Raw genomic sequence first — 14857 nt, 5'->3', positions numbered from 1 at the left:
TTAAGACCTGTAAAAGCTGTGTTACGGAGGGCTGAGAAGATCCCTACGTGCCCATCAGTGATGCCTGCCCAGTTGACAAGATGACAAGCAGCTCTTCCACTGATTGGTATTGTGATTTTGGGCAGCCCTGTTCTTTCCATATGTCTGTTCCCCTTCTGTTCTTTGTCTGCTGATCTATTTTGCTAAGACGTCACTGATTTGAAGAACAAATTTATATTTGAGCTTTAGTTCTTCTGTTGTGTTGGTGGAAGACACTTGGAAGTTCTTGCCAATGTGTAGCATTGCAAAGGAGGTCTTTTTATCAGTATAAGCCTGAGTATGTGCTTGTGCATCACCTCTCATGAAATATCTTCAGTTCTAGGCTGGGCTTTCTGGACAGTGGTGCTGTGTAGATCCCCTTGGTGTGAAGCAGGCCTTTATGTGTAGACTTGTCCTCTTCTGTATTTCTGTGGGTGTGTTTCCCCTTTTGTGTCTGGACTGCCTTGCATTTTATCTGCTCCACATACAAAGTAATTACAATGCTCAAAACCTGTTTCTGTGATGGCTTCAGCTGATTTGGGGCAGGAGACAGATTTAACCCATTTGTGCCTCAGCAACATACTTTGCACTTACATGACTCAGCCTGTTTTGCTGAGCTAGAGAGTATTACATACCCTCATGCTCTAGCCAGTATGAACAAGGCACCAACATGGTGCCTGCACATGAGGTCTGCCTGCTGTCGGTGTCAAAGAAGACAGGCAGCCCAAGGACCATCATCTTATTGAAAAACGCCAGGTAGTGCTTCTGCGCACATATATATACACCCATGCACCTGTAGGTACGTATCCAGGCTCCGCTGGGTGGTGCATCCCGGGTGTGTACTACAGGCAGGTATTGCAGCCTTGGGCCAGCAGGAGAACCTGCGAAAAGGATACTGTGGATTGATGTACTGTTGTTCTCGGGACAGTAGCCTCAAACCCAGGCTGCATGCAAGGTGAGTCAGAGGACCTTAGGGTCGTCCCTGTGACCCAGCGTGCTCAGCAGTCTCGCCTCCCGAGAGGCTCTGGTTTCCCGCAGCCATGGGCTGAATTGCAGAGTGAGTGCCTGTGCCTGTCCTGCCTGCAAATGCGCAGAGCCAATAAAACAATTTCTGAAATGGGCTGTGTAGGTGCTCCACTATCAAAAAACACTTCTCTAGCCTTTTCTCTTTTCACCCATAATAATTCAATATGCTGCCTTTACCAGTAACACTGATGAAACACTCCACCAAGTACAGAACAAATCTTTTCTAGCAACCCCCATGTATCAATTTTACAGAGGACGCGTTTCTTGTGTGGCATTAATTTCTTGGCTCTCAGGAGCCCCAGCTAACCATCCTTTTCTATTTTATGATGATATATCTGGCACAATCTTTCTTTCCTTTTTTCTTTCTCTCCCTCCCCCCTCCTCCTTCTCCATACAAACCAGATTTTTCACAGAGGAGTTTCTCTTAGAAATGTTCTCCTCCAGTTGGTGACGCACTTGAAATTCCCTGGGTGAAATGATCTCCTTTCCTTCCCCCTAAAACATTCCTATCAACCCTATCTCCACCCACACCAAAACAACATTCATCGGTTCCATATGCTGCTGAACAGCTCTGTGCTGTTTTATGAATAATGTATGCCGGCTTGTTAGGAGAACGTTTGTTGTACAAACCAGTAGAATTTGAAATTGAGAGTGATATCAGCAGACATGCCATGCCATGCACTAACCCATGGGCTTCTTGGGGTACTACTTTGGCATACTTGCTGCATCCTCATCAGAAGGGGCAAAATGTGTGAGACACTGGGGACGTGGGCTTTGAGCCTGACAAGGAGCTACAGGCACTCAGTGATCAGAGCCCTTATCCTCGTCTCACCAGGTGTTACAGATCCATGCATGAGGAGAGGAGAAAAATTTCAAGATCTGGATTTTGGGGGAGAGTGGCAAATAGGAGGTGGTGAAGTAATGTAGATCTGTATGCACGCAAGAGTTCTTGGGGAGGGTCAACCTAAGCAGCAAATGGGGAGTAGTATATAGCAATGTGGCGTCCAAACCTGGCACAAGGCAATGATACAGAGACACAGCCGGGTCCAAAGGACAGGCACATTAACACCTTTCAGGACGGCATGCAGACGCTGGTGATGTCTGGTATCCGTTGTCTCTGTAACCTGGTTGGTTGTGGGGGTTTTTTTGTAGGGTTCTGATTCTTTTGTGGTTTTCCTCCCTCTAATAAACCACGAATGGTGGGAGCTGTGGGTGGTGCCTGCCTGCCTGCTGTGGTCCCAGGAGCAGAGCTGATGGGCTGGTGCTGGGTGACTGGGGGAGATGCAGAACTTATGACTGAGCACTTCTTACTGCAGAGACTGAGGAAATCTTTGCCCAGAGGTGTGACTGGGGCTTCCTTGGATGCCTGGGATCAACCACGCCACTACCAGCTGGAGGTGAAGAAGAAATGCGGCCAGGCAGGGCTTCTTCTAACAGTGGCTGCAGGGTCCTGGGTCCTGAGCACAAGCGCATTCCTGTCCTGGGGGCTGCATAAGCCAACCAGGGTATCTCCTGTAGTAGTCAGATGGTCATTCCCCCAACAAATGACACCAGAAATCAGGGTGGGACTGGGAGTGAGCAGGGAGTCTGGAGAAGACAGTCTAGGTCATCCCTGCTGGCTCTCTGAACTCGGTTTTGATTTTGCCTGTTTACCTGCTCACGGCACGCCTTTCTGGCTCCTTCTCTTTTCTGCACGGAGCAGGTATAAGAAATACCTGCCGTGTATTCCTTTCCGTCTTGGCTGGTGTATACAGAAAGTCAGTAGTCTGGTTCAAGAGCCAGCCTTACGTTGCCTTTCAGAGGAAGGGTTCGCACAGTGCCCTGGGACCTCTTGCACCCTGCTGGCCAGGCTTTGGGGACTCTGTGTCTACTTGTGACCTAGATGATGTACTGAGATGAGTATCTGGGTAATTTGTTGTGTCTCTGTCCCTGTGTGCACACCTGGTTGTGCCTTTCTCACGTTTGCTGCTGCTGCATGCAGAGGCTGAATCACAGCGTGGCCGGCAGTCGGCAGGTGCCCAGAGCAGCCTGTTTAAATGGGTCCAACGACTCATGCCTGTGGACAAGGTTTTGAGGGAGGCGAGGATGGTGAGTGACATCTTCTTCTTGGCAGCTTTGTGAAATAAACAGGAGTTCTCAGAAGCTCTCCCTGCATAGTTTTGCTTTTCTTTCCAATTGGAATAAAAGTACCAAGTGGTGAGAGCTTGTCAAAATGTGGACTTTTAGTTGCCGTACATGTTCACCAAAGGGAAAATGGAGATGGAATTCAACAGCTTCTTACAGAGTTACAGGCTTCCACTTAAAAAGGGTTCTCGGCCCAGTTTATGAAAAAATACAAACAAATCCCACAAATGCATAACGAATCCCATTGTTTTGTTATATTGCTGTCTGCTAAGGGTCAAATTGGGGCTGTAGAAAACAGCATTCGACTTAAAATAAGGAAGTTGTCTAGGATGTTGCCTGCTACTCTGTTTTATGCAGCAGTTAATTTCTTTCATTCTCCCTTCAAAACTGCATTTGTTTCTCCAGGGAGGTTAGAGCAGTGCTGGGCTTCAGGTGTAGTGGACCTAGAGATCAGCAATTCTCAGAAAAGCAAGAGCTGTAAGGAGTGGGTTTCTGTGCTCTGGGTAATAGAGCTTAAGAGGTGAAGCAGTGAAGTTGGATACTGCTGAGTAGTTGGTAGCTGGGGGGTTTGGATCCTGCCTACAGTAGCCTTGGGTGCCAAAAGAGATAGAAGTCTCTCCCTGTCCAAGTGGTATCACTCCAGCTTGGAAGATGAGACCTGTGCAGTGTTCGTTCTGGCATTCCCTGCTGTAGTCCAGCCTCCAGTTTCCTGGCTTAGGTAGCAAATTTGCCAAGCACTTCCCAGGCTAGCAGGTAAGAAGCTGTGATTGTTGTTAAACTGTAACAGTGCTTTAAATCAGAGCTGCTTTTTTTTTTTTTTTTTTTTTTTTTCCTTCCGTTTACCAGAGAGAAAACGTGGGTTAATAAAACCTGTCCTTGCGGTTAGTTAAGTACGGTGAAAGTCATGTCCTCACCATAATCTCTGATCAGTTTTGTTGTAATTTAGTGAAGCATTTAACTGCTTGTCTCCAAGTTTGTTTGATTTAATCATACTCTGGAGAAACGTCTGCTGAAAAGAGCTGCTGTCTGAATCGGGGCCTTGGGAAACAGCCATGAAATAAATGATAGAGCAGGTGCTGGGCTGTACACGTCTGCTACTGGTTGCAAAACATGGGAGGAGGAAATTTTTGTTCTCCAGATCATGCGAGAGCCCAGTAGACATCAGGAAAATGTTAAAGCATAAATTGCTTTGGAGAAGGAGCATAAAGCAGCTCTAAAAGGCTGGTGAGTACAGTGGCAAGTGCACAGCCCGGCAGCAGTCTCTGCAACAGAGGTGGGCCAGGGGCATGAGAACTCATGTGTCTCCACCCCTTGAGAGGTCTACGCAGTGAGGTCTCACTGAACATGCTTGGTAGATGCACCGAGCATGCCCTGTATACAGCTGCCAAGACTCTGGGACCCCTCTAGGGTTTTCTCTTTCATTTTTGTAAATAGCAGAGACTTTCTGAGAGGCTATATTTGATGCTTTGTGGGGGACACTCTGTCCTTTGTCAGATGTATGCCATATGACTGGGTTGGTATCTGTTACTCCCTAAAGAAGGAAGATGGAGTCTGGCTCATTAGTAAAGATCGGGGCGAACACATGTCACTTTCCACAAGGCAAAAGCCTGGGGCATTTGTTGTTCCTGCACCAATCTGGAGTGCTGCTTTTGTATGTCCTGCTCTTTGGCTGTAGTGATCCCTTGAGAATTCCTTAGCGGTAAAATCCCATAAAAAGCAGTACCGCACCGGGCAGGTGTTCATTTTCAGAGGTTGTGACTCAATCTTGTAGGCATTTAGGCCAGAGAGTAACAAAAGGCATTTCTGATACCCCAGGCCAGATTATTGCTATGTTTCAAAAGCTCATCCAACCAGCTGGGGAAAAAAATGCTGCTTCTGAAAAAAATGGGGAGGTAACTGGGAAAAAATGTAGCCTCTTTGCGTTATGTGTGGAAGTTGTTCCCTGGCTCAAAATGCAAGAGAATATTTTAATCATAGTAGGAAGAAAAAGACAAGTCAAAGAATAAGAGGGGGCTTTGGCCAAATCGTTAGAAACATATTGGCTTCTAATAGAACATACTGGGTGACCCCAGGGAATCAGTGTCAGCATCAGCTTTGCAGAAAAATGAAGGTGCGTCTACTTCTGCTGGACCGCTGGCTGCATGGTAGGAGAAATGTTAGCCCTTTCTTTTGCTTTATTCCTGCAGGGTGGTCTTAAAATCTCTTCATAGCTCTCACCTGAAAATTAAGCAAAGTGCATACAAACTGCCAGCAATGCCCTTTACCTTTTTCTGACTGTTTGCCTTTGGATCAGAGCTCCTTATACAAGTTTGGAGAAGACAGGATAAATAGAAATAGACAGTGAAAACTCCAGAATTGGAAATATTTTATCTTATTGCTGTGAGTAACGCAGCAAGCCCTGTTAGCAGTGGGGACCTCTCTCTGTTAGCTCACTGTAAGTAGGTTGTGGGGTGATTCCTCCTGGTGGTCGTATCTGTAATGTTGTTTTCAGAAACCTACTTTTATGGAACACTGACTAAAAGTTGCTGCATGTGTAGCATGAGGCAAGTTGTAGCAGTATGTTTGACCTGCTTGTGTATGGTTCAAGCGAGCCAGATTTTCACTGAACTGAATATTAAGGATCTTCAAATAGACCGTGCAAGATTCGGAAAGGAACCAGTGGATCACAGGATGAGCAGCGGTATACTCTCATGGGATTCTTGTTGCATGTTTAGCTGTGGCATATGCAGAAGACTAGTTTCAACTCTTCAATTTTCCAAATTATTTTTGTTTTGGGTCAGAGTTAAGGCTATTTAAATGCTAATGTTTCTGTTGAGTATGTCATAGCTATTATAGTATGTGATTTTCAGGCTTGTTCATACTTGATGTGCTACTTTTTTGTAATCATGTGCATCAACAGTTCTTCTACACGTTAACATATTTTGAGGCTGTGTAGGAGTTATGTGCCAGAGGGAGTAAATCTAGCTATGTATATAAGGTAAATTACAAATGTGGATTATAAGTGTGAGAATCAGGGACATTCCATACCAAAATACTTCACTTGAGTCAAGTGGCCTATTTGAAGAACTCCATTAGCTTGTAGTAATAGCAGGCATTTATCCATTGTATGCATCAGATACTGCAGGGCTAAAATCAGACAGTTATCCAAGTTTCATACCTAGTCCCTCTCAAAAGAAATCCATCCCAGCTGTCTGATATGCACCCAGGCTTAAGTCAGCCTCCAGACCTTTTTTTTTTTTTTTTTTTTTTGGAGGCTGGTGTCAACTACAGAATTGTGACCTTTGATGTCAAACCTACTGGCATCTTTCCTATGAATGGAAAGAGTAACGTTATTAGCTGGCAGCAGTTCAAGACATTGATCTTCAAGCATGAAAGCTGCTTATTGTTCATTTTCTGTTTTCCATGTAGAAATGGAACATGTTTATGTTTGGGTGTGTGACTGGGAAGCGCCAGGTGTCTGTTAGGCTCAGAGGCTTTGTATAGCTATTGTGGCATAGTTTTACAGGTAAGCCCCTATGGTGAAATCTGAAGTCAGTGATCAAAAAAAAATAATCACTGACTATCAGGAATTAGATTGAACCTTGAATTCTAAGTCTGTAATCTCGTGACTTTTGCAAACTTAACAGGGTTATTTTTAAAAAAAACCAAACCACAAACTCCAAAAACCTGCCTGAGAAAATGTCTGTAATCTCAAACCCTGCATTCTGGTATTTTTTCCTTATGAGATGATGATGAGATGAGATTTCTGCTCAAGACTTTTGTATTACCATGAGCAGATATGGTACTTCCTTGATCAGAGACAGCTTGCTTGCGGTGTTAGTTAGGTAATTTTCCTCAGCATATTAATGTAACAGGGGTCACACAATAAACCTATCTCATTTCTCTCCCTTTGCAGGCCCTCTACAATTCAATCAAGAATGAGAAGCTGGAATGGGCAGTGTAAGTATACTGCGTAGAAATTAGGAATTTAAAAATAGTACCTGTGTAGTAATCTGTTTATACATCCTATGTCACCATCTGAGTGGGCTCCGAAGCCTGTAGAAGATAGCCAGCGTACGTAATGAGTTTGCTTTTCTGCTAATGAATGACCTGGCAATGCTGCCTCATCTGTTTCGCCAGCAAGGGGAGTTGTTAATGATAGGAGCCAACTGCGTTTGTAAGGAAAGAGGACGTTTCATTTAGTAGGAAACTTCAGCCTGAAAAGAGAGAAATTAAATCCTCCATTGTTATATGACTGCATAAATAAAACAGAAGTTGACTTCTCCCTTTATCTTTCAGTACATTGTGTCAGAACCACTGAATAGAAACACACGTCTTGGATTGAGTTTCCTGCTGTTGGTTTATTGTCTTGGTTTGTCTCCTGATTAACTATGGATAACTTGACAACAACCTAATATGAAAGATGATAAATTGGACAAAGTCTGATATCCCCTGTCCTTAGCTGCTTTCGACAGGCTAACACTTGTTAACTATGGAAATACTGCAGACCAGAAAGAGCTTCAATTTCTGATTGTGTTAAACTGACATTTCTCTGTGCTTAGGTTTTATGTGGTCTAGGAATGCCAGCAAAGAGTAGGTGGGGTCTGCTTTAGATTTTGCCTCTTGCAGAATAGTAGATTTTGGTGTGAAATTAAAGAATGATGTCTTTTATCTATTTTGGCTGTACAAGATGTTCACCTGCATGAATTTACATATCTGAAACCTCACCTGTCTGGGATGCATGCTCCTGCACCTTTTATGCTAGAAGACCTAACAACTGCCATAGGTCTTGCAGGCCCTTTGGCTTCTGATCTTCCTTGTTTTAAGTTCATCATCTGCAAATGAATTTCTTGTCAGAATGTGCATCCTCATGTACAAGGGCTGCTGATCCCAACTGGGATTGCAGCCCCTGTTCAGAAATGCGTGAAATAATGTCATAGTAGTGAGGAAGGTGTATCACGAAGAAGTTCCATCTCTGATTGATAAGCCTCATAAAGGGTATGATGGGAGACATTTTCCCAAACTGTGTCTTGGACCTGAAATATACTGTGGGAATCTTACACGTCACACCACCACAGTTGTTTGCAAGATGCTCTTTCACAGGCACTTTAGACATAGCAGAATCCATTATGTGACTTTCTTGATGTCAGAATTTTCTTCCAGCTCTTGGCAAGAGACCGTACTGTTTCTAATACACTTGGGCAGCCTCCAGGTGGGAACTGGCTCATGCCTGGCTCTGCTCCCATGAGCTTCAGTCAAGGTGATTTTTGAGATAGCTTATTCCTGTATAGGTAGTAACTGCTTCAACGTTTACATAGTACAGTCCATATCCATTGCTAATGAATTGTTTGGGGGAAAATTGTAAGCAGGCTGGAAAAGGGAGAAGTCAGAATCCTCCTTAAATCAGGCTTTGTGATTCTGCCTTCTCCCAGTAGCTCAAAGTAACCAGTTGTCCATTCCAATCTCAAACTCGGACATATAGCTGGGACTGATAGGACAATTACATAACATGCTGTGAAACCAAGCTCATGTTGGGCATAGTCAAAGATGTTGTGCCTTTACCTTTAGGGCTGAGAGTGCTGGCTGGAAGAGAGAGCATGAAGGTGTCTCTCCTCACTTTTACAGAGATGTATGGTTGGTGTAATCACCTCAAGGAGCCCCAGGATTGCCTGAGCTAGAGGGAGGAGGCACAACGCTGTCTTACTCTGCTGTCGTGATCTGCAGAGAAGGGTGGATAGGAAGGGGACATAGTTGGTTTTGTTGTGAAGGGACTGAGGAAGATCCTCTCTCCTTTCCAAAAAAGTATCTCTTTGCTTCCCTGATGCAGTTGGCAAGGGAGGAAGTAGGAAGTAAGGCAAAGTTGGAAATAGTGCTGCAAAACGCAACATAAGCTCCCTCATGATGCTGGCATGTGGAAGGAATGCCTTTCCTTTAGCCAGAATCACTTTGAGGATCTAAGGCTCTCTCTTATGAGGTAAGAAACAGTGTAAGAGCTTCTCTGGCAGTATGTTATTTGGTGGATTATGACTGTCAGTAGGTCCATAGGCAGGGGAGGGTAACAGTGATAGATAAAATGGGGGAAAACTGCTATAAGATCCTTATATTACTAGTTGCGAGCTAGGTGAGTCATCATCCTAAATGGTTTGCTGTCCATTTCCTGTAGAATTACAGTCTGATCCGAAGCCCACAGAAAGAAAAGGCTACCATTGATTCCAATGTTGTAGTCAAGAGAAGTGGCACCTTAATCAGCAGATGTGCTTAGAGACTTTCAGTAGGAGTATTCATTTGTCCTTTATGATCAGGGAAGCACAGGTACAGCTCTGGAAGAGAGAATTGATTTTTCTGCAGTAGTTCCGGGTTCAAGTTCTCTGAAAGGTTAAAAGCAAATCACATACCATGATCTGCAAAATAAACAGATCTGACCTCAAATTTACCCTGAACTGGTGGATGTGGGATCCTCAATGCACACTGCTACTCCACACTGCGGCCCCTGAATTTTGGGTTACTTTTCACAATAGAACTGCCAGAAAACTCTCTGCCATTTGCTTGGCATACCTTTTACTTTGCTTGCCGCTTCCTTGTGCGGACCTTGTTGTACAGTGTCCTGAGAGAAAAGAGAAAAGCAGTAGGGGAAAACTAACCATCAGAAACATCATTATTCTGCCTTTTGCCCCATTCCATATTTCGTCTCTACTGCTTACAGTTCTAGATCTCTCCTGTCTGTTGGACTGTGGTTCATTTCTTTGAACAGCGAGCAAAACACTAAGTAGTGATTGGACCTCACTAAAAGTCATTAGCAGAAGTTCCTACTGACTGCAGTGAAGTTACGTACTGTTTCATGCAGTTAGTCCAATGCATCCTGTTTCCAGTGGGCTGAAGTCACTGGAACCACCCCAGTAGTGCATGTAGCCCCAATAATCATGTCATAATTTTTCATGCTGCTTGAATTTCCCTGAGGGATTTGATATTTCCATGAGATTTTTCATACTCAAATGGTAAACTTTTGGTCTTAAACTCTGATATCACCTGTAGGACAAAATGAATTCAAAATCCTGTGAACGTGAGTAGTGAGATTCAAAGAACTGGGTTTGTTCAAGTGGAAAGGGAGCACTGAGGAGAGGGACCCGAATGTATTTTTTTTCAGTGCGTAAAGGCTGTCGCAAAGGAGAAGGGTGTGAATTATTCTTCTCACCCATTGTGGATGGGCTTACATTTGAAACAAGGGAAGTTTGGGTTAAACATTAAAAAATGCTTTCTAGCAATAAGCTTTTCAAACCAGGGCATAGGTTTGCCTGGACAAACTATGGAAGTGCTTTCAGAGGCGGTTTTTGTGAACTGGTTAGTCTCTCCAGAATGGTTTAGGAAGAGTGGATCCAGCCTTAGAGGTATAGAGATGGATTAACTGACCTCTTAACATCCCTTCAGGCCCGTTGTCTATAATTTTATGGCCCAGGCTTTACTAGGTATTTCTCATCCTTTCTCTTTTGCAAGGATCGTCATCAGTTTTAAGCTGAAGAAGAAAAATTAGTTTGATTTCAAAGGCGCCAGAGCTAAATATGTTTTGTTTGCATGATGTCTACATGGAAACGTAGTGGTGAATGTTATTTTTCTCCATTGTTTGTAACATTATGTCTACTTCCTGTTTAAGGTGATCGGAATAAAATCATTGTCTTAAAATAGGCTGAATGGTGATCTAGAATTAACGTACAAAATCCCAAAGTGCTGCTTAAAAAACTGCAAAAACCAAATGGCTGCATTTGAGTCATTTGTATCCTGAAAGCTTTCTGTCAGCAGGATAGTGTAGTTTTCAGGAGAATCGCTTGGTTTTTGACTAGTTGATGATGCAGGGTTTTTTTTCCAGAGAATTTTAGACATGGACACAATATATATTTTTTTGTTTTTCTGGACTGCACTGAAAAATGCTCTCCTCCCAGCCAAACCAAAATAGGTCTTTGAGACAGTGATGGTGGGAAAGGGCCGCTGCCAAATCCTTTCTGTGTTTCCTGCGGCAAACTCTGACGCTGAGACCGGGGTGATTATAAAGACGTCTGTGCTGAAGCTCACCTTTTTCTAGGTCAGACCCAGAAATCTCTCCCCATTATAATTAACTCTTCATCTCCTAAGTTCTAGGATGTTTCTTCTTTGCAACTTCATGATTGGTTTTAGAGAGGGGGGTCAGATGGGAATCATCTGGTTCTCCTTTCTTCTCTCCTCCCTTTGGGAAAGGTGCCAAAACTTCTCTTCACTGGTTTCTCAAGTCAGTTTCTTAACACAGATGCTATGAGTTCCACAGATTCATATAATTATTTGTTACAAATCTGAATATATTTTTAAATGCCAATTTTTAAATGGATAAACTCAGCCTTTTGCCATGTTATGTACATTTTCTATTTAAACAAATGCAGAGAGGAAGCATACTTTTAAAAATGAAGAGCTTGACCCTGTCTTTTCAGCTTAGTGATTTCGACATTTTCCAAGGCAGAGGCTCAAATCAGGCCACAGACCATACAGAAATGGTTTTGTTACTGAGAGAACTGGATGGTAATTTTCTCCCAGAAGACAAAAACGGGACTTTCTTGTATAGGGTCTTTCTGGGGAGAGGCAAAAATATATTTCTTCATCAAAATGGCAATATCTGAATTTTTGCACGTGTTTCAAATCTGCGTGTTTAAGAATAAGAGGCGAACTCTTTCTAGTCATCAGTGATCATGCATTTGGGAACACAAACAGCGCTGTGTCTTCAAGTGACAGAGCAAGCAGATTCTGGCTTTGGTGTGCTAGTTCTCATGGGCTGCCAGTGCCCTGGTTACTGCTCTATCTGCAGGTCCTTTTCCAAAGAGACAAGTTAAGAGAGATGGAACTGAAGCTCCTTGTCTTGGGAAACCTTGAAAATATCACATGCCATAAGCAGACTCTTGGAGAACCTCTAAAGGTGCCAGCCATTTCCTGTCACTATTGCCCCGCAGAGCAGAGACTCCAATACCTACAAGAGGGTTCACAGTCATCAGCCCCTTTCAGTCGTCAGAGAGGGTTCTCCAGAGGAATCACTCCCAGACCCAGAGCGAGGAATGATCTCCCTCTGCTGATTGAAGACAGAAAATCTCCTAAGACTTCTCCAAACCTAAATGGACCCTCATTATGACGTTTTGCTGCTGAAATGTGTGTTGGAGCTGACATGGTGGGTTTTTTTCTCCAAAGGCACAGGTACAGGCTATTTCCTGTACCAGATGGAAAGGAGAGATGCCAAGCCTGCCCCTGACAAGGACCTTAGCTCTTCCCGTGTGACACTAGATCCATGACTCTGAACATATCTGCACAGAGACACCACCCACTGACTCTTACCTCTGCATCACTGGAGGCCTTCTCTCTGGGGATGTTACAGGATTTGAATCATCTGTGACAGCCATCTGAGGATGAGGAAGTAGCTGCACCCCCACACGCTAGGGTTTCAAACAAAGATCAGTTTTCAGGTGTAGGTATCCAGAGGCCAGCTGAATTTTCTGCAGCTCTTGCTTCTTGCAACTGTACCCTAAAGGCTGGTAAGGAATAAGCTCAAATTGTTACATCCTTGATAAAGCCTATGCAGGTCCTATCTATTCCTCCAACACTGGAGGGTATGTCAGCAAAGGCTAATACCTGAACTGTTTTGCCACTTTGAAACTCCTCCCAATCACCCTGCTTTCTTCTTGTGCTTGACCACTGAAGCAACATGGAGTATTTGAAGAGGTGAGTCCTAGATACCGTGGTTTTATTCCCACTGGTGTTTCACATTCAAGATCAGAGGGAGATAGAGGCTCCTTTTAGTTCTATTTTCTCAGCTGTTCATTCATTTCTTGTTCTCTGTAATGAGTCCCCCCTGCCTCTCTGGTTCCCTTCGTTGCATCTTACAGACTGGCTCGTGCATCTTGACCTCATGAATCTTGTCAGAGCACTCAGCTCTCACAAGTGCCTGAGTCTCAAGGATGTCCCATTTTCAATGACAGATGAAAGGACCAATTAAAGGTTTGTTCAGTGCTACTAGTAGTCATGACAGCAGATGCCATTTTGTCCTTGTCTGCCCTGTGTCTGCATTTGTCTTTTGAAGAATTCCTATTTAAGAGCTGCCCCAGAGATGCTGAGTTCGAGAGCATTGTCCCCAGCACTAGTGGTGTCTAGGATGCCCAGGACTGCTCATTACAACATATGTGGCTGCTTGGTTAAGGGCACAGGTACATTCCTACAGGACAGTTGATCAGTATAAGATAATTCAGTCCCATAGCTCCAAAGGAGATAGCTTATTCAAAAAAAGTGCTAAGCCATTTATTGCAGTAGGTCTCTGCTGACAAGGAGAAATTCTCTGTGTCCTTGGCTGAGATCCCAGAATTCACAAGGCACTTCTATGTGACAAATCAGCCTGAGTGCTTGTGCCCTATGAGAGGATTTAGTCTGGATTATGTACCACAGACTTGCGTTGAGAGAATTTACTCCTGGAATGGACACATATCTAAGAAACATGTCACACAATGGTCCAGACTTGCCAGCAGCTAGTAAGTGTGGGAGACACAGAAAGGGTGGGAAGAAAATTGCTATACTTTTTCAGTTAAGAGAGAGCTTCAACCAAAGCATGCATGAAGAAATCCTTATTGCTTTGACCAACAAAAAGTTTTTTGCAGATCTCTGTTCTGGCATGGGAAAGTACTTATCAGTAGGTTGAAAGATGCAAGGACTGCTCTCCCTTGCAGGAATCAGGTCTTCAGGTAAAAGTTTTGTTCCTCTTATTCAGGAGACCTTGCAACACAACACCATGATGGTATGATGCACCACCTTAGCTATATCTCTTGCAACTAAATCAAATGTCTGTTGCCTCTGTGTTACTCTCAGGCCGAATGTTGATGTGTAGCATCTGTATCCATACTGTTGAAAAGTCTTACCTTCCAAAAGAAGATGCTTGCCTCTGTACTGCCTGTTGAGGTGGTCCGTGACTGTGCTGATCCCTAGTGGTTGTTCAGAAATTGTTTGGAACTGTGCTGGGCTCAGATCATGCCAAACACAAAGTAATATGAGGTGGTCAAAGTCAAATGCTCGGGAACATTCCCTGGCACTGCTGAGCTCACTAATAAATCCCCTGTGTCTCTGGATTTGGGGTCCTTGTTGTCACACCAGTCTATTATCCTTGTATCTCCTCAGCCTAAGTTATTCCCTAGAAGACCATTTCAGCAGAGATCAGGATAACACAGATTGCCTGCAGTTCTAGAGTGACATTTCTTTAGATGTCCCATAAAGAGACATGGTTGCAGTATGCCCCAAAAGGAGCTTTTGGACCGACATAACCTTGCTAATCCTCATCTGATATACACCTTTGAACAGGTCTGCCTGAGCTTGCTCTCCGCAGATCGTCTGGATCCAGTGAGGTGCAGCAGCTTGAAATCCACCCCCACTATTAGTAATAATTACACTCAGATGATAATGATTTTTTTTTAATCAGGTGCTGCTCTTAGGAGAAGCATTGCTACCATGATTTTCCAATGACAGCCTTCATCCTCCCTGACACCTTTCCCAGTCACGTGGAGGGGAAGGTGTGGGGACTTCAAAGGACACAAGGCTGCTTTGTAATCTGATGCTAGCTGTGGTTCCTCCACATTCACCATCCACTCAGATTCAGTGGCCTGTTCTCTGAAAACCATCATTCTACTCTTGTGATGGACACCCTTTGTTTTCTAGGTTGCCTAGT

The 14857-nt window shown here is 43.9% G+C and overlaps 1 protein-coding gene across 1 annotated transcript in view; it reads left to right on the top strand.

Annotated features, from left to right (window-relative positions):
- PSD3 (pleckstrin and Sec7 domain containing 3) overlaps window positions 1-14857 on the top strand; it is an 83512-nt gene that overhangs the window by 45118 nt on the left and 23537 nt on the right. The window contains exon 9 of the mRNA XM_074166401.1: window positions 7064-7107. Coding sequence (XP_074022502.1) covers window positions 7064-7107 — 44 coding nt within the window. The remainder of the gene's footprint in view (window positions 1-7063; window positions 7108-14857) is intronic.

Source organism: Numenius arquata, chromosome Z (assembly GCF_964106895.1).
Source record: "Numenius arquata chromosome Z, bNumArq3.hap1.1, whole genome shotgun sequence".
Lineage (NCBI taxonomy): Eukaryota > Metazoa > Chordata > Aves > Charadriiformes > Scolopacidae > Numenius > Numenius arquata.
This window is presented reverse-complemented; position numbering and strand designations above follow the sequence as displayed.